We start from the raw sequence: 15,886 nt of genomic DNA, 5'->3' as shown, positions 1-15,886 counted from the left end.
TGTTCCAAACCCAGGTAAAGGGGGTGGGGTCGGTGTTCCAAGTATGTGTCCCCCATTCAAATGCATTGATCGTCCCAAAAAAGGGGGAATTCCAACGCCCGGAATCCACACCCCTGGGTCCGTCATTGTAAAACGTACCCAAAGTATCCGATATGCAACTAGGGAAATATGCTAAAATTATCATCTAAAACGAATATAATCGGTGAACTATTTGATTAATTTGGATCAATGTCATATGTCGTACTACTCGTAAGTGATACCCCCTCCCTTTTTTTGTAAAACAAAATTATTACCAATCTGGAAAAAAACCCAGTGTTTAATTGTTGTAGTTCCCAATGAAATGAGCTGCGTCGCTTAGAAATCGACCTTAATATGCCAATGAAAATCAGAACATCTGTTAACTTATTTTGTGTTGAATAAAACATCTATGCAAAGTCTGTAACTATTAGAAAATTTAGCTGATATACGAACCCTACATAACAGACCAAAATTCATCTGTTCTTTTGTAATAGAATATTACAAATGCAATCAATCACTTATACATGTACATGTATGAGTGCACTTGCATTATGTCGATTTCTATCCGACGCAGCTCAAATAAAGATCTTTCATATGCAACATAGACTTAAGGCTTATGTACCCTTTTGTTATTTCAATGCTAAATATCAATAAGTTATGTATTATATATTATAAGTTAAAATTAGGCATTCAGAAGTACACAGATGTAAATTAATTAGTGCCCCGAAGTTTGATTCCCGTTTTTCTTTAAAAATGGTACATGGGGTATTAATCTCGATCAGGGAAATTATTTGAGCATATTCTCCCAGATGCTTTACTTTGGCTTTAATATTGATTCATTTATAGGGTCCTTGCATCGGAAATAAACACATTTATTCTATAACCAGAGGTTTGGAGCTGGCATGTCAATAACTGCTAGTAGCCCTTTGTTGATTTATATATCATTGTCATTTTGTTTAGTTTCTTTTGTTACCTATTCTGACATCGGACTCGGACTTTTTTTAAACTGAGTTTAACCTTGCGTATAGTTGTGTGTTTGTTTTTTCTACATTGGCTAGAGGTATAGGGGAGGTGTGAAATCTAAAAAAAACCACGCCGCATGTTTGCGCCAGTCCCAAGTCAGGAGCCTCTGGCATTTGTAAGTCTTGTATGCATTTTAATTTTAGTTTCTTGTGTATAATTCGGAGTTTAGTATGACATCCATTATCACTGAACTAGTATACATATTTTTTAAGGGGCTAGCTGAAGGACGCCTCCGGGTGCGGGAGTTTCTCGCTACATTGAAGACCCATTGGAGGACTTCGGCTGTTGTCTGCTCTATGGTCGGGTTGTTGTCGCTTTGACACATCACCCATTCCCTTTCTAAATTTTATATATTAAGTTGAAATTAGGCATTCAGAAGTACACAGATGTAAATTGATTAGTGCCCCGAAGTTTGATTCCCGTTATTCTTTCAAAATGTTACATGGGGTATCAATCTCGATCACGGAAATTATTTGAGCATATTCTCCCAGATGCGTATACGTAAACGTATAAATCGAACGACCTCTACAGGCTTATTAAGAAGAGATATAGTTACGATACTGTAGTTAGGCCATTAAAGATAGGATATTTTGGCTTTAATATTGATTCATCTATAGGGTCTTTGCATCAGAAATAAACACATTTATTCTAAAATTAGTTGTTGGCATGATATGCGTTTTGTTCTTCTCTTATATGTTATGATGGTATAATACTAAACCCATAACGGAAGTGATTGTGCTTGATATGATGAAGACATAATATTTCAATCAGTGTAAATGAGACATGAAGCTGGCATGTCAATAACTACTGCTAGTATCCCTTTGTTAATTTATGTATCATTGTCATTTTGTTTAGTTTCTTTTGTTCTATTCTGACATCGGACTCGGACTTCTTTTAAATTGAGTTTACGGCCGATTGCATTGAGTGTGTAGGTAAAGGTATTAACTTTGGTTAGCTTGCTTGCTTGCTAGCGAAACCATGAAGTCATTATAAGGTTAGGTAAGCTACCCTCCTTTAAGAGTAGACTAGTCCAACAGATAACCAATATATCTGTCTTTAGGAATAGGCTACTTCGAAAGAAGGATAGTAATGACTTCAAGGTTCAGCTAGCAAGCAAGCTAACCAAAGATACTACCTTTTCCTACACATTTAATGCAATCGGCTGTAACTGTGTGTTTTGTTGTGTGTTTGTTTTTCTACATTGGCTAGAGGTATAAGGGGAGGGTTGAGATCTAAAAAAAACATGTTTAACCCAGTCGCATTATTGCGCCTGTCCCTAGTCAGGAGCCGCTGGCCTTTGTTAGTCTTGTATGATTTTTAACCGGATTTTTGTGAAAAAAATGTCGGTTATTGATTTTGGGGATGTACGGCGGGCGGGCGGGCGGCAATCAAACATTTTGTCAAATGTTGTCCGTGCATTAACTCATGAACCGTTCAACCAAAGCTTTTAAAATTTTAATATGTTGTTACTGACAACTAAATGAAGGTCAAGTTCAAGAATGGCGATTTTGACTTTTACCGTTCAGGAGTTATGGTTCTTGAAAGATTGAAAAATGGAGTTTCCAGTCGTGTCCGTGCATTTACGCATGAACTGTTCTACCTAAGCTTCCCAAATTTTAATATGTTGTTATTGATGACAAAATGGAGGTCAAGTTCAATAATGACGATTTTGACTTTTACCGTTCAGGAGTTATGGTTCTTGAAAGATTGAAAAATGGAGTTTCCAGTCGTGTCCGTGCATTTACGCATGAACTGTTCTACCTTAGCTTCCCAAATTTTAATATGTTGTTACTGATGACAAAATGGAGGTCAAGTATAATAATGACGATTTTGACTTTTACCGTTCAGGAGTTATGGTCCTTGAAAGATTGAAAAATGGTGTTTCCAGTCGTGTCCGTGCATTTACGCATGATCTGTTTTACCAAAACTTCCAAAATTTTAATATATTGTTACTGATGACAAAATAGAGGTCAAGTTCAATAATGACGATTTTGACTTTTACCGTTCAGGAGTTATGGTTCTTGAAAGATTGAAAAATGGTGTTTCCAGTCGTGTCCGTGCATTTTCTCATGAACCATTCAACCAAAGCTTTTGAAATTTTTATATGTTGTTACTGATGACAAAATGGAGGTCAAATTTGATATTGACGATTTTCACTTTCACCATTCATCAGTAATGGTTCTTGTGATATTGCCAGGACACAAATAAATATTAATAAATCCGGTTTGCTGTCGTTGTGACAGCCTCTTGTTAATTTTAGTTTCTTTTATTTATTTCAGAGTTTAGTATGGCGTCCATTATCACTGAACTAGTATACATTTTTGTTTAGGGGTAAGCTGAAGCATGCCTCCGGGTGCTGGAGTTTCTCGCCGCATTGAAGACCCATTGTTGTTTTCTGCTCTTTGATCGGGTTGTTGTATCTTTGACACATTCTTTATTTCCATTCTCAATTTTATCTCTAATGCAACCATAAAAAAATTGTATTCTAGACATTGAGATTGGGAAACTACACATTTACAAACAACAGACCGCAATTTTAGGGGCCAAAAGCAGTGCAAACATTTACTTGAAAATATTAAAAATTTCTATAGGGGGACGAAAGAAACAAAAGGGATATCAAAACTCGTAAGTCGAAAACAAACAGATAATGCCATGGCAAAACATTAAAAACAACGAAAGACGAACAATTGTACAATTGTAAGCAAAACACAACATAGAAAAATAAAGACTTACCAACACGGACCTCTCGAGGTGATCTCAAGAAGAATAAACAGATCCTACTCCCCTTGTGGCATCCGTCTTGATTTTCAGCTAAGAAGTACCCCTGTGATAAGTGATTCAGTAGGCCAGATTCTAGAAAACAGGACGGGATTGTGGTTGCAAAATATCGAACATATCCGTCGTCGCATGTAATATTCCCCTACGGTCAACCAATAATTGGTGGCTGTCGTAAAATTTTCGAAGAAATGATTTCAACTTCACCACTTGAATTACTGGGTTCAGTAGCTTCTTTTAAGTGGCTCTATCCAGGAAGTCATGAAAGGAAGTGCAAGCTTTGGAATATCCGGCAGAAAAAACTCAATATGCAGGTGCTGCTAGAAATTTGCTACGTAGAAATGGAAAGTTCACAATTGGGAAGATGAAATCATCTCTGATACTGTAAAGTGTGTTTTTTTAGGCAGTTAAGCTGCCTTATGCGAGCACCCTAGATTTGTGTTCTACCCAATAAATGCTGAAATATGTGCCATTGTTATTATCTAGCTGGATATTAATGTTATTCATAACTAATTGGACAGTTTGTTCATAATTTTAATTCTTGATTACAAAAAATATGATCAAAAAAACCTTAAATGATCGTCGTTTTATCCAAAAGTTTTGAAGTTGTACATAGGAAGTAGGGCACATAAGGAATCTTTATGTAGTTTATTATCCCAAGAGATTTTGGCTAAGCTGTCAAGGAACAAATGTATTAAATGTTTAATCGCCGAAAATTTCTAAAGACATGTAGTTTAGATTTCCCAAATGGCAAAAGTCGTAGGAATATTGTTTGTCGTCAATACGTAGTCAACTGCGTCAGTAGTCTTAAAATAAGTAAATTCAAATAAAATATAGGGGAAGTCCCTGCGGCCAACCCCTCCTGTTGTTTGAGAACTTGGAAACAGTCGAGATCCTAACCTTAAATTAAACCATACAGTTTCTTGTATGGGACAAAAGAACAAATCAAATGAAATATAGGGAGAGTTCTTAGGGTCACCCTACCCAATCCTGTTTGATAACTTGGAAACAAATGAGATCCCCATAGGGGAAGTCACTGGGGTCCCCACCCCTAAACCATATATATATTCATGTATGGGACAATATTAAAAATCAAATGAAAAATAGGGGAAGTCCCTAGGGTCACTCACACCCTCTTGTGTGTGTTTTGAGAACTTGTAAAAGATTGAGATACCAACTCCTAAACCATATTCATTCCTGTTTGTCATTTCAAAAAGATTGAATGACATACAAGGTCAATCTCATAGGCGTCACATATGCATATCACTTTGCTAGATCTAACACCTATCATTTTATTCCAAACTTAGACATCATGGACATGGGTTGAAGGTGGGAGTCATTTACATTTACTATGGACATGTCAGTCAGACCTCACTATTGATCCCTGTAGTAGTAAACATTTGTCTGATTTGTGTCTCATAACTTTTGTACTGTAGAACACAAACGCAGTTATCTTTCCAGGGAAGCAAGTCCATTCATCCTTTTACAAGCTCGTACTAAAGTCAACTTGAAATACTAACAGTCAACTAATACGAACAATTACGATCAACTAGAAGAACTGCAATCATTGCGAATTTGTACCACTGCTGACTCGAGACTCGTGACCATGAAAAAAAATATACTTGATATATACGTTGCTATTGAAAACCTTGATAAAATATGAATTATTTGCCTTAATAATTAATTCATTAAATGAACATAAATGTACAATTCTATATGAATGTTTAATGTTTGTTATTTTAAATCTTTAAAAAAAATTGAAGCAACATTGCCACAGTTTTCATAATTATGTTTGCCTTGGTTTTTGGCTAACTGCCTACAGTGCTTACAGCGCTTTGATTTAAATACCCTTATTGTTTATTTTTTTGATGTAAATCACGATATAAGTCATATGGGGGGGGGGGGATATCGGTACACAATTTGTGAAACGAAATACAAATAGAAGCAAGATTTAAAGAAACATCGATTGTCATGTCAGCTCATTTATCAAAAAAGTATATAGTATGTTATATCGGATTAAAATGAAGATATTTTAAAGACATTCAAGGGATTAAGTTGTAAATCATTTTCTCAGGATCGAAATATCCTGTTTTTATCACGTCGAAAAATTCAGTTGTTAAAACGAGATCAATTGTATTTTTAAACAGCATTCAAGGGAATAGTTGTAAAAAAACTCAAGTAATAAATAAAAACTCAAGACATAAATAATATCCTATTTTAATCAGGTCGAAAGATTAAAAAAGAATGTTAGAAGGAATTTAATTACAATTTTAAACGATATTCAAAAATTTTAGTTGCAGCGACATTCAAGGGATTGATTTGTAGTGGATCAGATATTCAAGTGATTAAGTTTTAGCGATATTAAAGGGGTAAAGTTTAAAACAAAAGATCAATTAAATTTAAAGTGAAAGGATCGTAATAACCTATTTTTATTAAGTCGAAAGGTTAATTTGTTCAATCTCTTTACAACCGTGACCCAGTTCATACCAGTGTCTCTGGTGCACTTCCCAATTTCCGGACAGAAGTCAACAGTACAGCATGAAGGAACATAAACAGATAGGAGCTGGTGCCATTAAATCTCGACCAAGCACCATGGGAAATCGACGATGATGACAGTTTAAAAAAAGAAATGCACCTCTCATTTATAGAATCGAAAGGAAAGTTCTTCTACGTATATCGTCCCACTGACCAGCGACCTCACTGTCCCACAACTTATGGAACAGGCAAAACAAATCGACTATAGCAAGAAAATCAGTCTTAATAGCACTATTTTTTAGGGTATGCCAATGAATCTCTATTACAGCGTTTCATCTACATTTTAAGACGTACAAATGTGTATGACTGCGACTCAGTCTTCAACGTTTCGACCTTATGCGAAGTGGAAATCCTACCTGATCACCAACGTCAGGTTCGTTCTATACTATTTGAACTATCCCTTGTGATATATCGACAACCAGTTACCAGAGTATATTACTGCATCTAAATCGATCATCGATCTGAATAAAAGTAATAAGAAACTAGTTGCAATTTCCGATGTCTGACCGTCCTCAAAGGACATATATATTTTGTAACTGGATTTGCACACCAAACGACTGCCCGATAAATGAATCCAGTTTGCTCTAGATAAACAGCTACACGTCAAAACTGATGCCAAGAAATTCAAGGATTTACCACTACATCAAATAGCCTATTTCAAACATTGCTTCAAGACCAACGTCGACGTCTATCAATTATGGAATGATAGTGTAGCCTTTACCGTCTACAAATCCCGATGTCAGTACGACAACAAGATATCATCTAATGAGAGCTGTCCTTGAGGAGGACGACGACGATGAATATAAATTAGATGCATGTTTGGACGATGAAGAATGTAAAACCACGTCGAGAGGGTGAAAAACGTCTTTCTCAAGCTTAAGGAAAACCTCGATGATTACTGCATCCAAACCGTCGTTTTGGGATTCAATTCGGCCTAGTACGACATGCATCTGGTCAAATCATACTTGGCCAAGCAACTAGACATTCACGGTTCAGACAACACTTCCAAAGAAACAACAACGACGCCTGTTTTGCAAGAAATCGTTTTTAAATCGTCCATATTTGTATCTTGACTCGCACGATGTATGTTCTTCAATATGAGTCGACAGCCGGAGCATCGTTTTAAAAATAACGGAATTTGATGCGACTGTCATAAAAGAGAGATTTAGCGCTATAAAACCAGGTTCAATCCACCATTTTCTACATAGGAAATTCCTGTACCAAGTCGGGAATATGACAGTTGTTATCCCTTCGTTCGATGTGTTTGAGCTCTTGATTTTGTCACTTGATTAGGATTTATATCTAGAAATTGACTATGAGGGTTGGTTGAAAACAAAACTTTACGACGAAGAGTGAAGCATTGGGAAGCTGAAATCATCACTTCGTAAATTTTACGAGTTGGTTGACCGTTATGGAATATCTGTTATATAGATGATATCGGATATGTTCCTTGTGTCTACAACCCCGTTCCCTTTGCACGAATGTGACTTACCGAATTAGACTTTATATCTTTATTTGTGACATTTTTACCTAATATTATTAAATTTGATGCGACTGTCGTACAAGTGAGAGGTTAAGCGCTATAAAACCAGGTTCAATCCACCATTTTCTACATTTGAAAATGCCTGTACCAAGTCAGGAATATGACAGTTGTTGTCCATTTGTTTGATGTGTTTTATCCTTTGATTTTGCCATTTGATTAGGGACTTTCCGTTGGAGTTCAGTATTTTTGTGATTTTACTTTTTTTTGCCCTCTTCGCCGAAGTCAATAGTGCTCTATATCACACCGTTAAACACAATTGAACTGTTGGTCCGTTCGTCATTCTCTATCGTCACTACCAAAAGTGGACTATCGTACTTTCGGAACAATCCGGAAAACCATGTCAGAAGAATCCTTGTCTTTCTATCTGTGGACCATCGACCAGGAAGTGCCGACTGGAGCCTTTGTTCGTCGTCGTTTGGATGAAGGATAGAAAACAAGAGATAAATACGCTCTGATGTATGACTGGATGGAGTACCTTAACATTACACAGGGTCTTCATATCCAGCACAAATTAACATGGGCAAAGAGAATAAGATCGGTCCCTATCCGGTGGACGGATTCAATGCGCAATCAAACACCGTGTATCAATTTCACGGATATGACTGACATGATAAAAATTGTAGAAAACAAAGACAGTCAAAGAGCAGAAATAGCACGAAGGACGACAGGCCAGGAAAGGCGAGATTCTAGGAGACGACATCTTAAAAGCCTTCTGTAATTCCCGGAAACCACCAAGTTGTTTAGAACGATCGACTCTTTTGAATGATGGAATGCGACATCCAAGTTCCAGCGTATAGTCATCACATTTTCAACTTGCGAACATGACAACTTTTGAATACTACCTCTGTTGAGGTCGATATTATCGGCGAACACATGCAGGATCATGTCCGACGATTCGAATTTTCTGACAAACCTTGTCTTCTAATAAGTGGGTTACGAAAACGATTCTGGACAAATAATGATTGCCACTCCACTGCTGAAATGGTATTAGGAACACGGTATGGAGGTTTCCAATTTTTTTTTAAGGTGATTTGATTTACGCTGCATCGCTGTCATTGTGATAGTGAGTGACAATCGTCGGTCGAATGGTTGATTTCATTCTAATAAAGCCATCATCGCCGATACGTCCAAACTGGAAGGAAAGAGCTCATACGGCGGAACCATCATGGACAAAAACAATTAATCATGACATAAGATATCTTAACAGCCTAGAAACGGCGTGATTTAAGAACTTGGTGAGATATTCGAGCTTCCGGGATATAGTGGTCTGTGATGCGACCCCTGTGTGAACAATAGTTCCATGTTGACATTACGTACCACACGATGTATCAAGTCATCCAACACGATCAAGCGGTAAACTGTTATCAGCTATAAATTCCTCGTTCGTCTCCATCAGTGCACGTGGTAAGCCATTGTGAAAAGTAAGTCGAGGTATTGTCTCTTCCATCTTGTCAAAGAGAGATTGGAGTAGCCATAACAACAGAGCACTTTTACTTGCGGGTCTTTGACATACATGCCATCCAATTGTTACAATAACATGTAGACAAAAGGCGTTTTTCAAGAATTCGTTTGCCCTATGATGCGCATGCACGATAAAAATGGATACCCCATGATGCTCTGTCTTCTCCGAAGTCTTTCTGATGTTTTCCTCAGCGAGATACTGGGTAGAGAATAACCTATGACAATGCTCAGTAGAGTGATCCACAGCTCGTTCATGCTGTTTTGCACTGTCAGACAGACGATGGACGTAACGATAATTATAGATTATCGTTGATGATCATCTCAACGAGATCGATGTTCGCGCTTCAGCCGGTACGGGATAGTTTTGTAACAGTTCTTCCAGTTCTAAGTTGTTCTTTAGAGTAAGACGCTGTGGGATTGGTCCACGTGTATGATCGTTGAAAGCTTAGCGTGCATGAGCTCAGTGATGCTTTCAGGTAGGGTGTTACCAAAACGAGGTTCTAAAATACAATATTATCTGCGCTTGGTATTGAAATCCCTGGTGTCCGAGTATTGGAAATTAATGATAAACACGTTACTTGTAAAAACAGCCAGGCCCCTTTATACTTCCACTTAGTTCTTGCCGGCAAAAGTTTAGCTGGAAATGTCTGTCCGTCGATGTAAAACCCCCACAAAAGCACAGTCGTACGCCTGGAAATTGAACGATGACCTATTATTACTTCCGTTGAAGGCTTCGTTGTTGACGAGTGCCACAATTAACATAGATTGAACTTTACTTTGGAACACATTGTTCTCGCAGTGACTGTATTCGCCCACCGATACGATGGCAGTATTAAAGCGACTGCCTACAACAGGGTACAAGACAGTCGCATTCCCGAAGAACTTCAACGATAGACTATTGAGCGAACATTACTGCTTGGAGTGAATTGTCTATTCCATTATTCAAGATGCGTCCCTCGTCTGTGTATCTGGAGCGCAAGTATATTCCGTTTGTACGTTAGTGTCGTCGTGATAACCTGCCGTATCTTTTTAAAAAATTACGAGGTACGCCGAATGAAGTCGTTGGCACCTATGTTCAGTAAGGTATCTATGTAAGCCTTCAACGGATAAGTACTCCCCAGTTTTCTGAAGGAAGATTAAATTTGTTGAAGATAACAGTCTACTTGCAAAAAGATGGAATGCAAACATAGATCAACAAAAGCCACGTAGTTGTTTTGGCAATGGGGTTGCCTGTAGCGTCGATCAGTTGAAGTTTGATTCTGAGAACGCTCCGTCTCAGGTCCATGTATCGGACTTACTGTGCTGGAATCAAAACCCGAAGAGAGATTCTGTAGATACATTTTGTACTTGGTCCGTGGGTCGATATTAGATCCATTCAATGGTCTGTTTGCTTTTTGATAATTCAGTTCTGTTAATTTTGACATCATCAAGCAAACCATCTAGTGAGTTTGTTCAATTGTGGGGTGTCAATACTACAAGTTGGTCGATCGTTCAATGTTATAGGTATTATTCAACGCAGACTAAATGGTTCGTAAAACATATAAAGCAAAGAATAACAATAAACAGTTGACTCAATAATTGCTTTTGAATTTTCCAATAGAAATAAACATTTTCTTAAGATTTACAGATTGAATTTATAATCGAATGTTCGTAGTCACCTTTCATATTGGCAACACAAAGCTACTAATCAGAAAACTGTTTTGTTTTACAAAAAAATGAAGCGTCAAGTTCAAGGAATCTTGGAAATCCCGGTGCACAGAAATTCTTCAGGTTTTTACGTGGTAGGTCTTAGGATAAAGAATCCTTCAATGTCAAATGGTTCGGATACTAAATGAAAAATGACACAACCCTTCAATGATACGTATTGGAAGGAACCGTAACAAAAGCTACCCATAACTAATTCAGCATTAGGTAATGCAGTCGTAGCAAAATGCGGACAAAAAGGTCTATTAACGATGAACTGTTCCATATATTTCTGCGCGGGCGATTTGTTCGTCCGAAGATCATTCCGGAAAAAATATTACTGTCACAGCAGAAATATGTACATCCTTACGGTACATTGTGTAAAAAAAGTAGTGGTGGGAGTTCACCTTTTTTTGATCAAGTTAATAAGAACTTTTTCTTCTTCATACATGTACAACAATGTTGAGCCAAAACATACATGTAATTGATTGTGTTTGATTGATGATTGAGTGATGACAAAGTAAGTCGTCTTCTTAATGATTTTGGATAAAAGTAAAATCACAAAAATACTGAACTCGGAGGAAAATTCAAAACAGAAAGTCCCTAATAATCAAATGGTTAAATCAAAAGCGCAAACGTATCAAACGAATGGATAACAACTGTCATATCCCTGACTTAGTACAGACATTTTTTTTTGTAGGAAATGGTGGATTAAACCTGTTTTTAAAGCTAGCTAAATCCTTCACTTTTATGACTGTCACATCAAATTCTAATATATTGACAACGATGTGTGAACAAAACAAACAGACTCAATAGGTAAAAATGTCACAAATACGGGTACAACAGCAACACGAAGGTAAACAGATCTTGCTCCACACGTGGCACCCGTGGTGGTGTTCGTGTCATTACAAAGGCGGTAAATAGGCTAATTTGGTAGGTCAAATTCGTAAAAAAGGGGAACGGGATTGTAGTTACGATATATCCGATATAATTTGTGAAACGAATATTCCATACGGTCAACCAACTCGTAATGGCGTCCCTTAACTTTACAAAGTGATGATTTCAACTCCACCATTTGGAACTTTTAGTTGAAAATGAAAATTCACAATTAGGGAGCTGAAATCATCTCTTTTGTCCTATTGCATACAGTATAAGAAAAACAGACGAAAACACAAAAACTTAACTCTAACTAATGATCCATGAAAATGAGGTCAAGGTCAGATGACACCTGCCAGTTGGACTTGTACACCTTACAGCCAAATATACTAGACCTATTGCTTATAGTATCTGAGATATGGACTTGACCACCAAAAACTTAACCTTCTTTACTGATCCAGGAAATGAGGTCGTGGTCAAATGAAAACTGTCTGTTGGGCTTGAGGACCTTGGAAGGTACGAACATAACAAATATAGTTATCCTATTACTTATAATAAGAGAGAATTTAACATAACAAAAAATCTGAACTATTTTTCAAGTAGTCACTGAACCATGAAAATGAGGTCAAGGACATTGGACATGTGACCGACGGAAACTTCGTATCATGAGGCATCTATATACAAAGTATGGATCATCCAGGTCTTCGTCCTTCCAAAATATAAAGCTTTTAAGAAGTTAGCTAACGCCGCCGCCGAATACCTATCCCTATGTCGAGCTTTCTGCGACAAAAGTCCAGGCTCGACAAAAATCATGTTTATTTTTTAAGATACACTTCATTTGATGCACTGTTTTGGTATTTAATAATAATGAAAGATCTCAAATTGTCAAACTGCTATTTCAAAGCTTTGTGTGTCTCTCAAATTTCACAAGTCTCAAGTTGTTTATATTTTGAAGTCACCAGAAAAGGTGTATGCTCGGATGAGCATGATTTTTTTCAGCTACATAACATGATGTTTTTCATTAGTTTAGAATAAATAATTAACAAGAATTTAATTAGAAACAAATAATGTTTGATAAAGTTGGCAAAATACTGCGTTTTTCAGTCAGTAGCATTATAAAATAAGGCATCTGTGCTATACAATACCTTTAAATAATTCTTTGGTTTCCTTAACATAGAATCGTAATGTGTGTTTTCAAAATACATGAATCAATATCTGTTTTGTATATTTCATTACGCCAAGTTAAGGTAAAAAATAGTAAAAAAGAAGCAGAAGATGACATATTGACAAAGTGGAAAACTCACTTTTTCAAATAACTGCTTTGGTTTCTTCCATATCAAAAATACTTACTATTCCAAATAACTTTCTTTCGTATCACATAAAAATGATGAACATTCTTCGTGGTCTTTTCTTTCGTTAAAGCTCACACAAAAGGTATTGAAATGAAAGAAGAAATATTATCTTTCAAGGAAATCAATTTGGTTTAAATTTGTTGATACATTTACTAAGATATACATTCAATATCATTTAACCATCATAAATGATTTAATAAGAATTAAGAAATAAGGAAAATAACAATACAAAACTTCAAAACAGTACTTATATTATCACTATTATTAGAAAAATAAAATAGTAACATGAAAGCATATTCACGATTGAGAATTGTTAAAAAATAATCACATAAAACAAATATAAGATGCAATGCTGTCGAATTCATGTTCACAGATTTGACTCAAATTCTCATAGTACTTGATTTATAACATACGTAAATGTATATCCAAATTGTAAAAAGTCTAAAAAAATCCAACTAACAAGACATGGGTTCGATAATATGTATATACGTTTCGTCTGTATTTTCGGGACATTCGATTTTTTCAACGACTGTTTAATTTCATATTATAGGTTAACAATATATGTAAATCATCATTTGTACATGTATAAGAATGGTGTTTTGACGATCAAATCAGTCAATCAAATTATTTACCTTTGTTTCATTTTCAGTGTTGACATGTGTTTCCTTTTAATAACTGAACACGCATAATTTATGCGTAATCAATCTCTAGATAAGGGGTTGAATTAAAGGTCACATGAATACGGATTCGATGTGGTCGAATTATTAGTAATGTTTCTTATTTTGACAAGATTGAACCATACTTGCTGTACAATTTTTATATATCTCGTAGCTATTTCCCCATTACTATATTAAATTAAGGATAACTCTTCAAAAACTATTCATGAAAGATTCAAAGTTTACTTTTAATGTCTTAAATGTAAGTTTCATCAATTCTGTCTTCTTTTGTGGCGTCTGCTAAGATGTATAACATACTTCAAGAAGAATTTGAAGGAATGGTGATAAATAAGTTATACTTAGTAATGTATTAAAGATATTTCTGATGTACCAAATTATTTCAATATTGAAAAAAATATGACACTCATAATGAACATAGAATGCACTTGCAAATAAAGGTAAAGAATGGGAGTGACTGCATATTTCCTCCTGCAAATGCAAGGACAAATTGTACAATCTAGAATATCCCTATCTGCATTACTGTTTGTTAAATTGCAAAATTTAAAGAACGTCATATGTCAATGTCAAAATCAATACTCAATAAAACAGACATATTTATCGATATTCAAATATACAATCATGATAGTCACTCAATGAAAATAACACTGTAAAATATTGAAAAATGATACTTTCGTTAATTCTAAACGTATAAAACATTGAAAGCATGCAAATAAATTAGAATATAAATACAAAGCAATTCAAGCCATATCAACAAAAACGTAAAGTTATAATAAAATATATGTACACAGAAATACAAATAATAAAAGTTTGGTAAAGCATTGGATTTGAACTTGATTAAAAGAATTGACATGAATGATCAAAGAAGCACCTTTTGCATTTTATTTGCCATAACCATTGTCATAAATCACTATTGTCCAGTATTGAATAATAATTAATAAAAACAAATCATATCAAAATGCGGTCGAATAAAAATTTGTTAAAACAAAATAATCTTTCATCGAGTGAGCTTTTCTAAACAGTTTCAAATGTTATTTGTTACGAAATATCATTTCTTTCAAGACTGAATTTATGACGTTTCTTACCTGTATGTTCATAAAGATATAAGCTGTTAATACTTTTAGTGTCGGTATACAATAGAGTTGGCGAGGTCGCAGTCGTTTTATTCATCCTAAATAACTTGCCATATTCAGTAAAGAAAATGTAACTTGTAGAAATGCGAATGGCAATATTGTCATATTTGCCGCCATGTGCATTAAGGTTCATGACCGTTTTAATATTAGTCCCATCAAAGTTTGCTGATTTTATTTCATTACTTTCATCAATAATCCAATACATCATTTGTTCATCATAATCTAAAAGATAGGATTTTAATTCATCCACGATTTCATGACTTAAATTAAAAACAAAAATTAGCATTAAATGAAATAGCGAAATTATGATAATACTAGTATTGCTTGGACTTTCATAAATTAAAGTATATTTATACATTGAAAGAGACAAAAGTCAACAACGAGGATGAGACACAAAAGAATTAAAGAAGTCAACGAGGAAGAGACACAAGTGAGTTAAAGTCAACAGAGAAAAGACACAAGAGAGTTAAAGTCAACAGAGAAAAGACACAAGAGAGTTACAACCAACGAAGAAGAGACACAAGAGAGTAAAAGTCAACAGAGAAAAGACAAAAGAGAGGTAAAGTCAACGAGGACGAGACACAAGGGAGTTACAATCAACGAGGAAGAGACACAAGAGAGTTAAAGTAAAAAAAGAAAAGACACAATAGAGTTAAAATCAAAAAGGAAGAGACACAAGAGAGTTAAAGTCAGCAAAGAAAAGACACAAGAGAGTTAAAGTCAACGAGGAAGAGACCGAAGGGAGTTAAGGTCAACAGAGAAAAGGCACAAGAGAGTTAAAGTCAACAAAAAAGAGACACAAAGAGAGTTAAA

The 15,886-nt window shown here is 35.6% G+C and overlaps 1 protein-coding gene across 2 annotated transcripts in view; it reads right to left on the bottom strand.

Moving 5' to 3' along the window:
• Positions 1 to 13,776: 13,776 nt before the first annotated feature.
• Positions 13,777 to 15,886, bottom strand: part of LOC139481146 (low-density lipoprotein receptor-related protein 6-like) — a 28,071-nt gene continuing 25,961 nt past the window's right edge. For both annotated transcript variants that reach the window (XR_011654566.1, XM_071264261.1), the window contains exon 5: positions 13,777 to 15,295. Coding sequence is in view for 1 of the 2 variants with exons in the window: in XM_071264261.1 (XP_071120362.1) it covers positions 14,979 to 15,295 (317 nt within the window). In the remaining variant the exon portion in view is untranslated. The remainder of the gene's footprint in view (positions 15,296 to 15,886) is intronic.

The sequence above is a fragment of the Mytilus edulis genome, chromosome 7, assembly GCF_963676685.1.
Source record: "Mytilus edulis chromosome 7, xbMytEdul2.2, whole genome shotgun sequence".
Lineage (NCBI taxonomy): Eukaryota > Metazoa > Mollusca > Bivalvia > Mytilida > Mytilidae > Mytilus > Mytilus edulis.
This window is presented reverse-complemented; position numbering and strand designations above follow the sequence as displayed.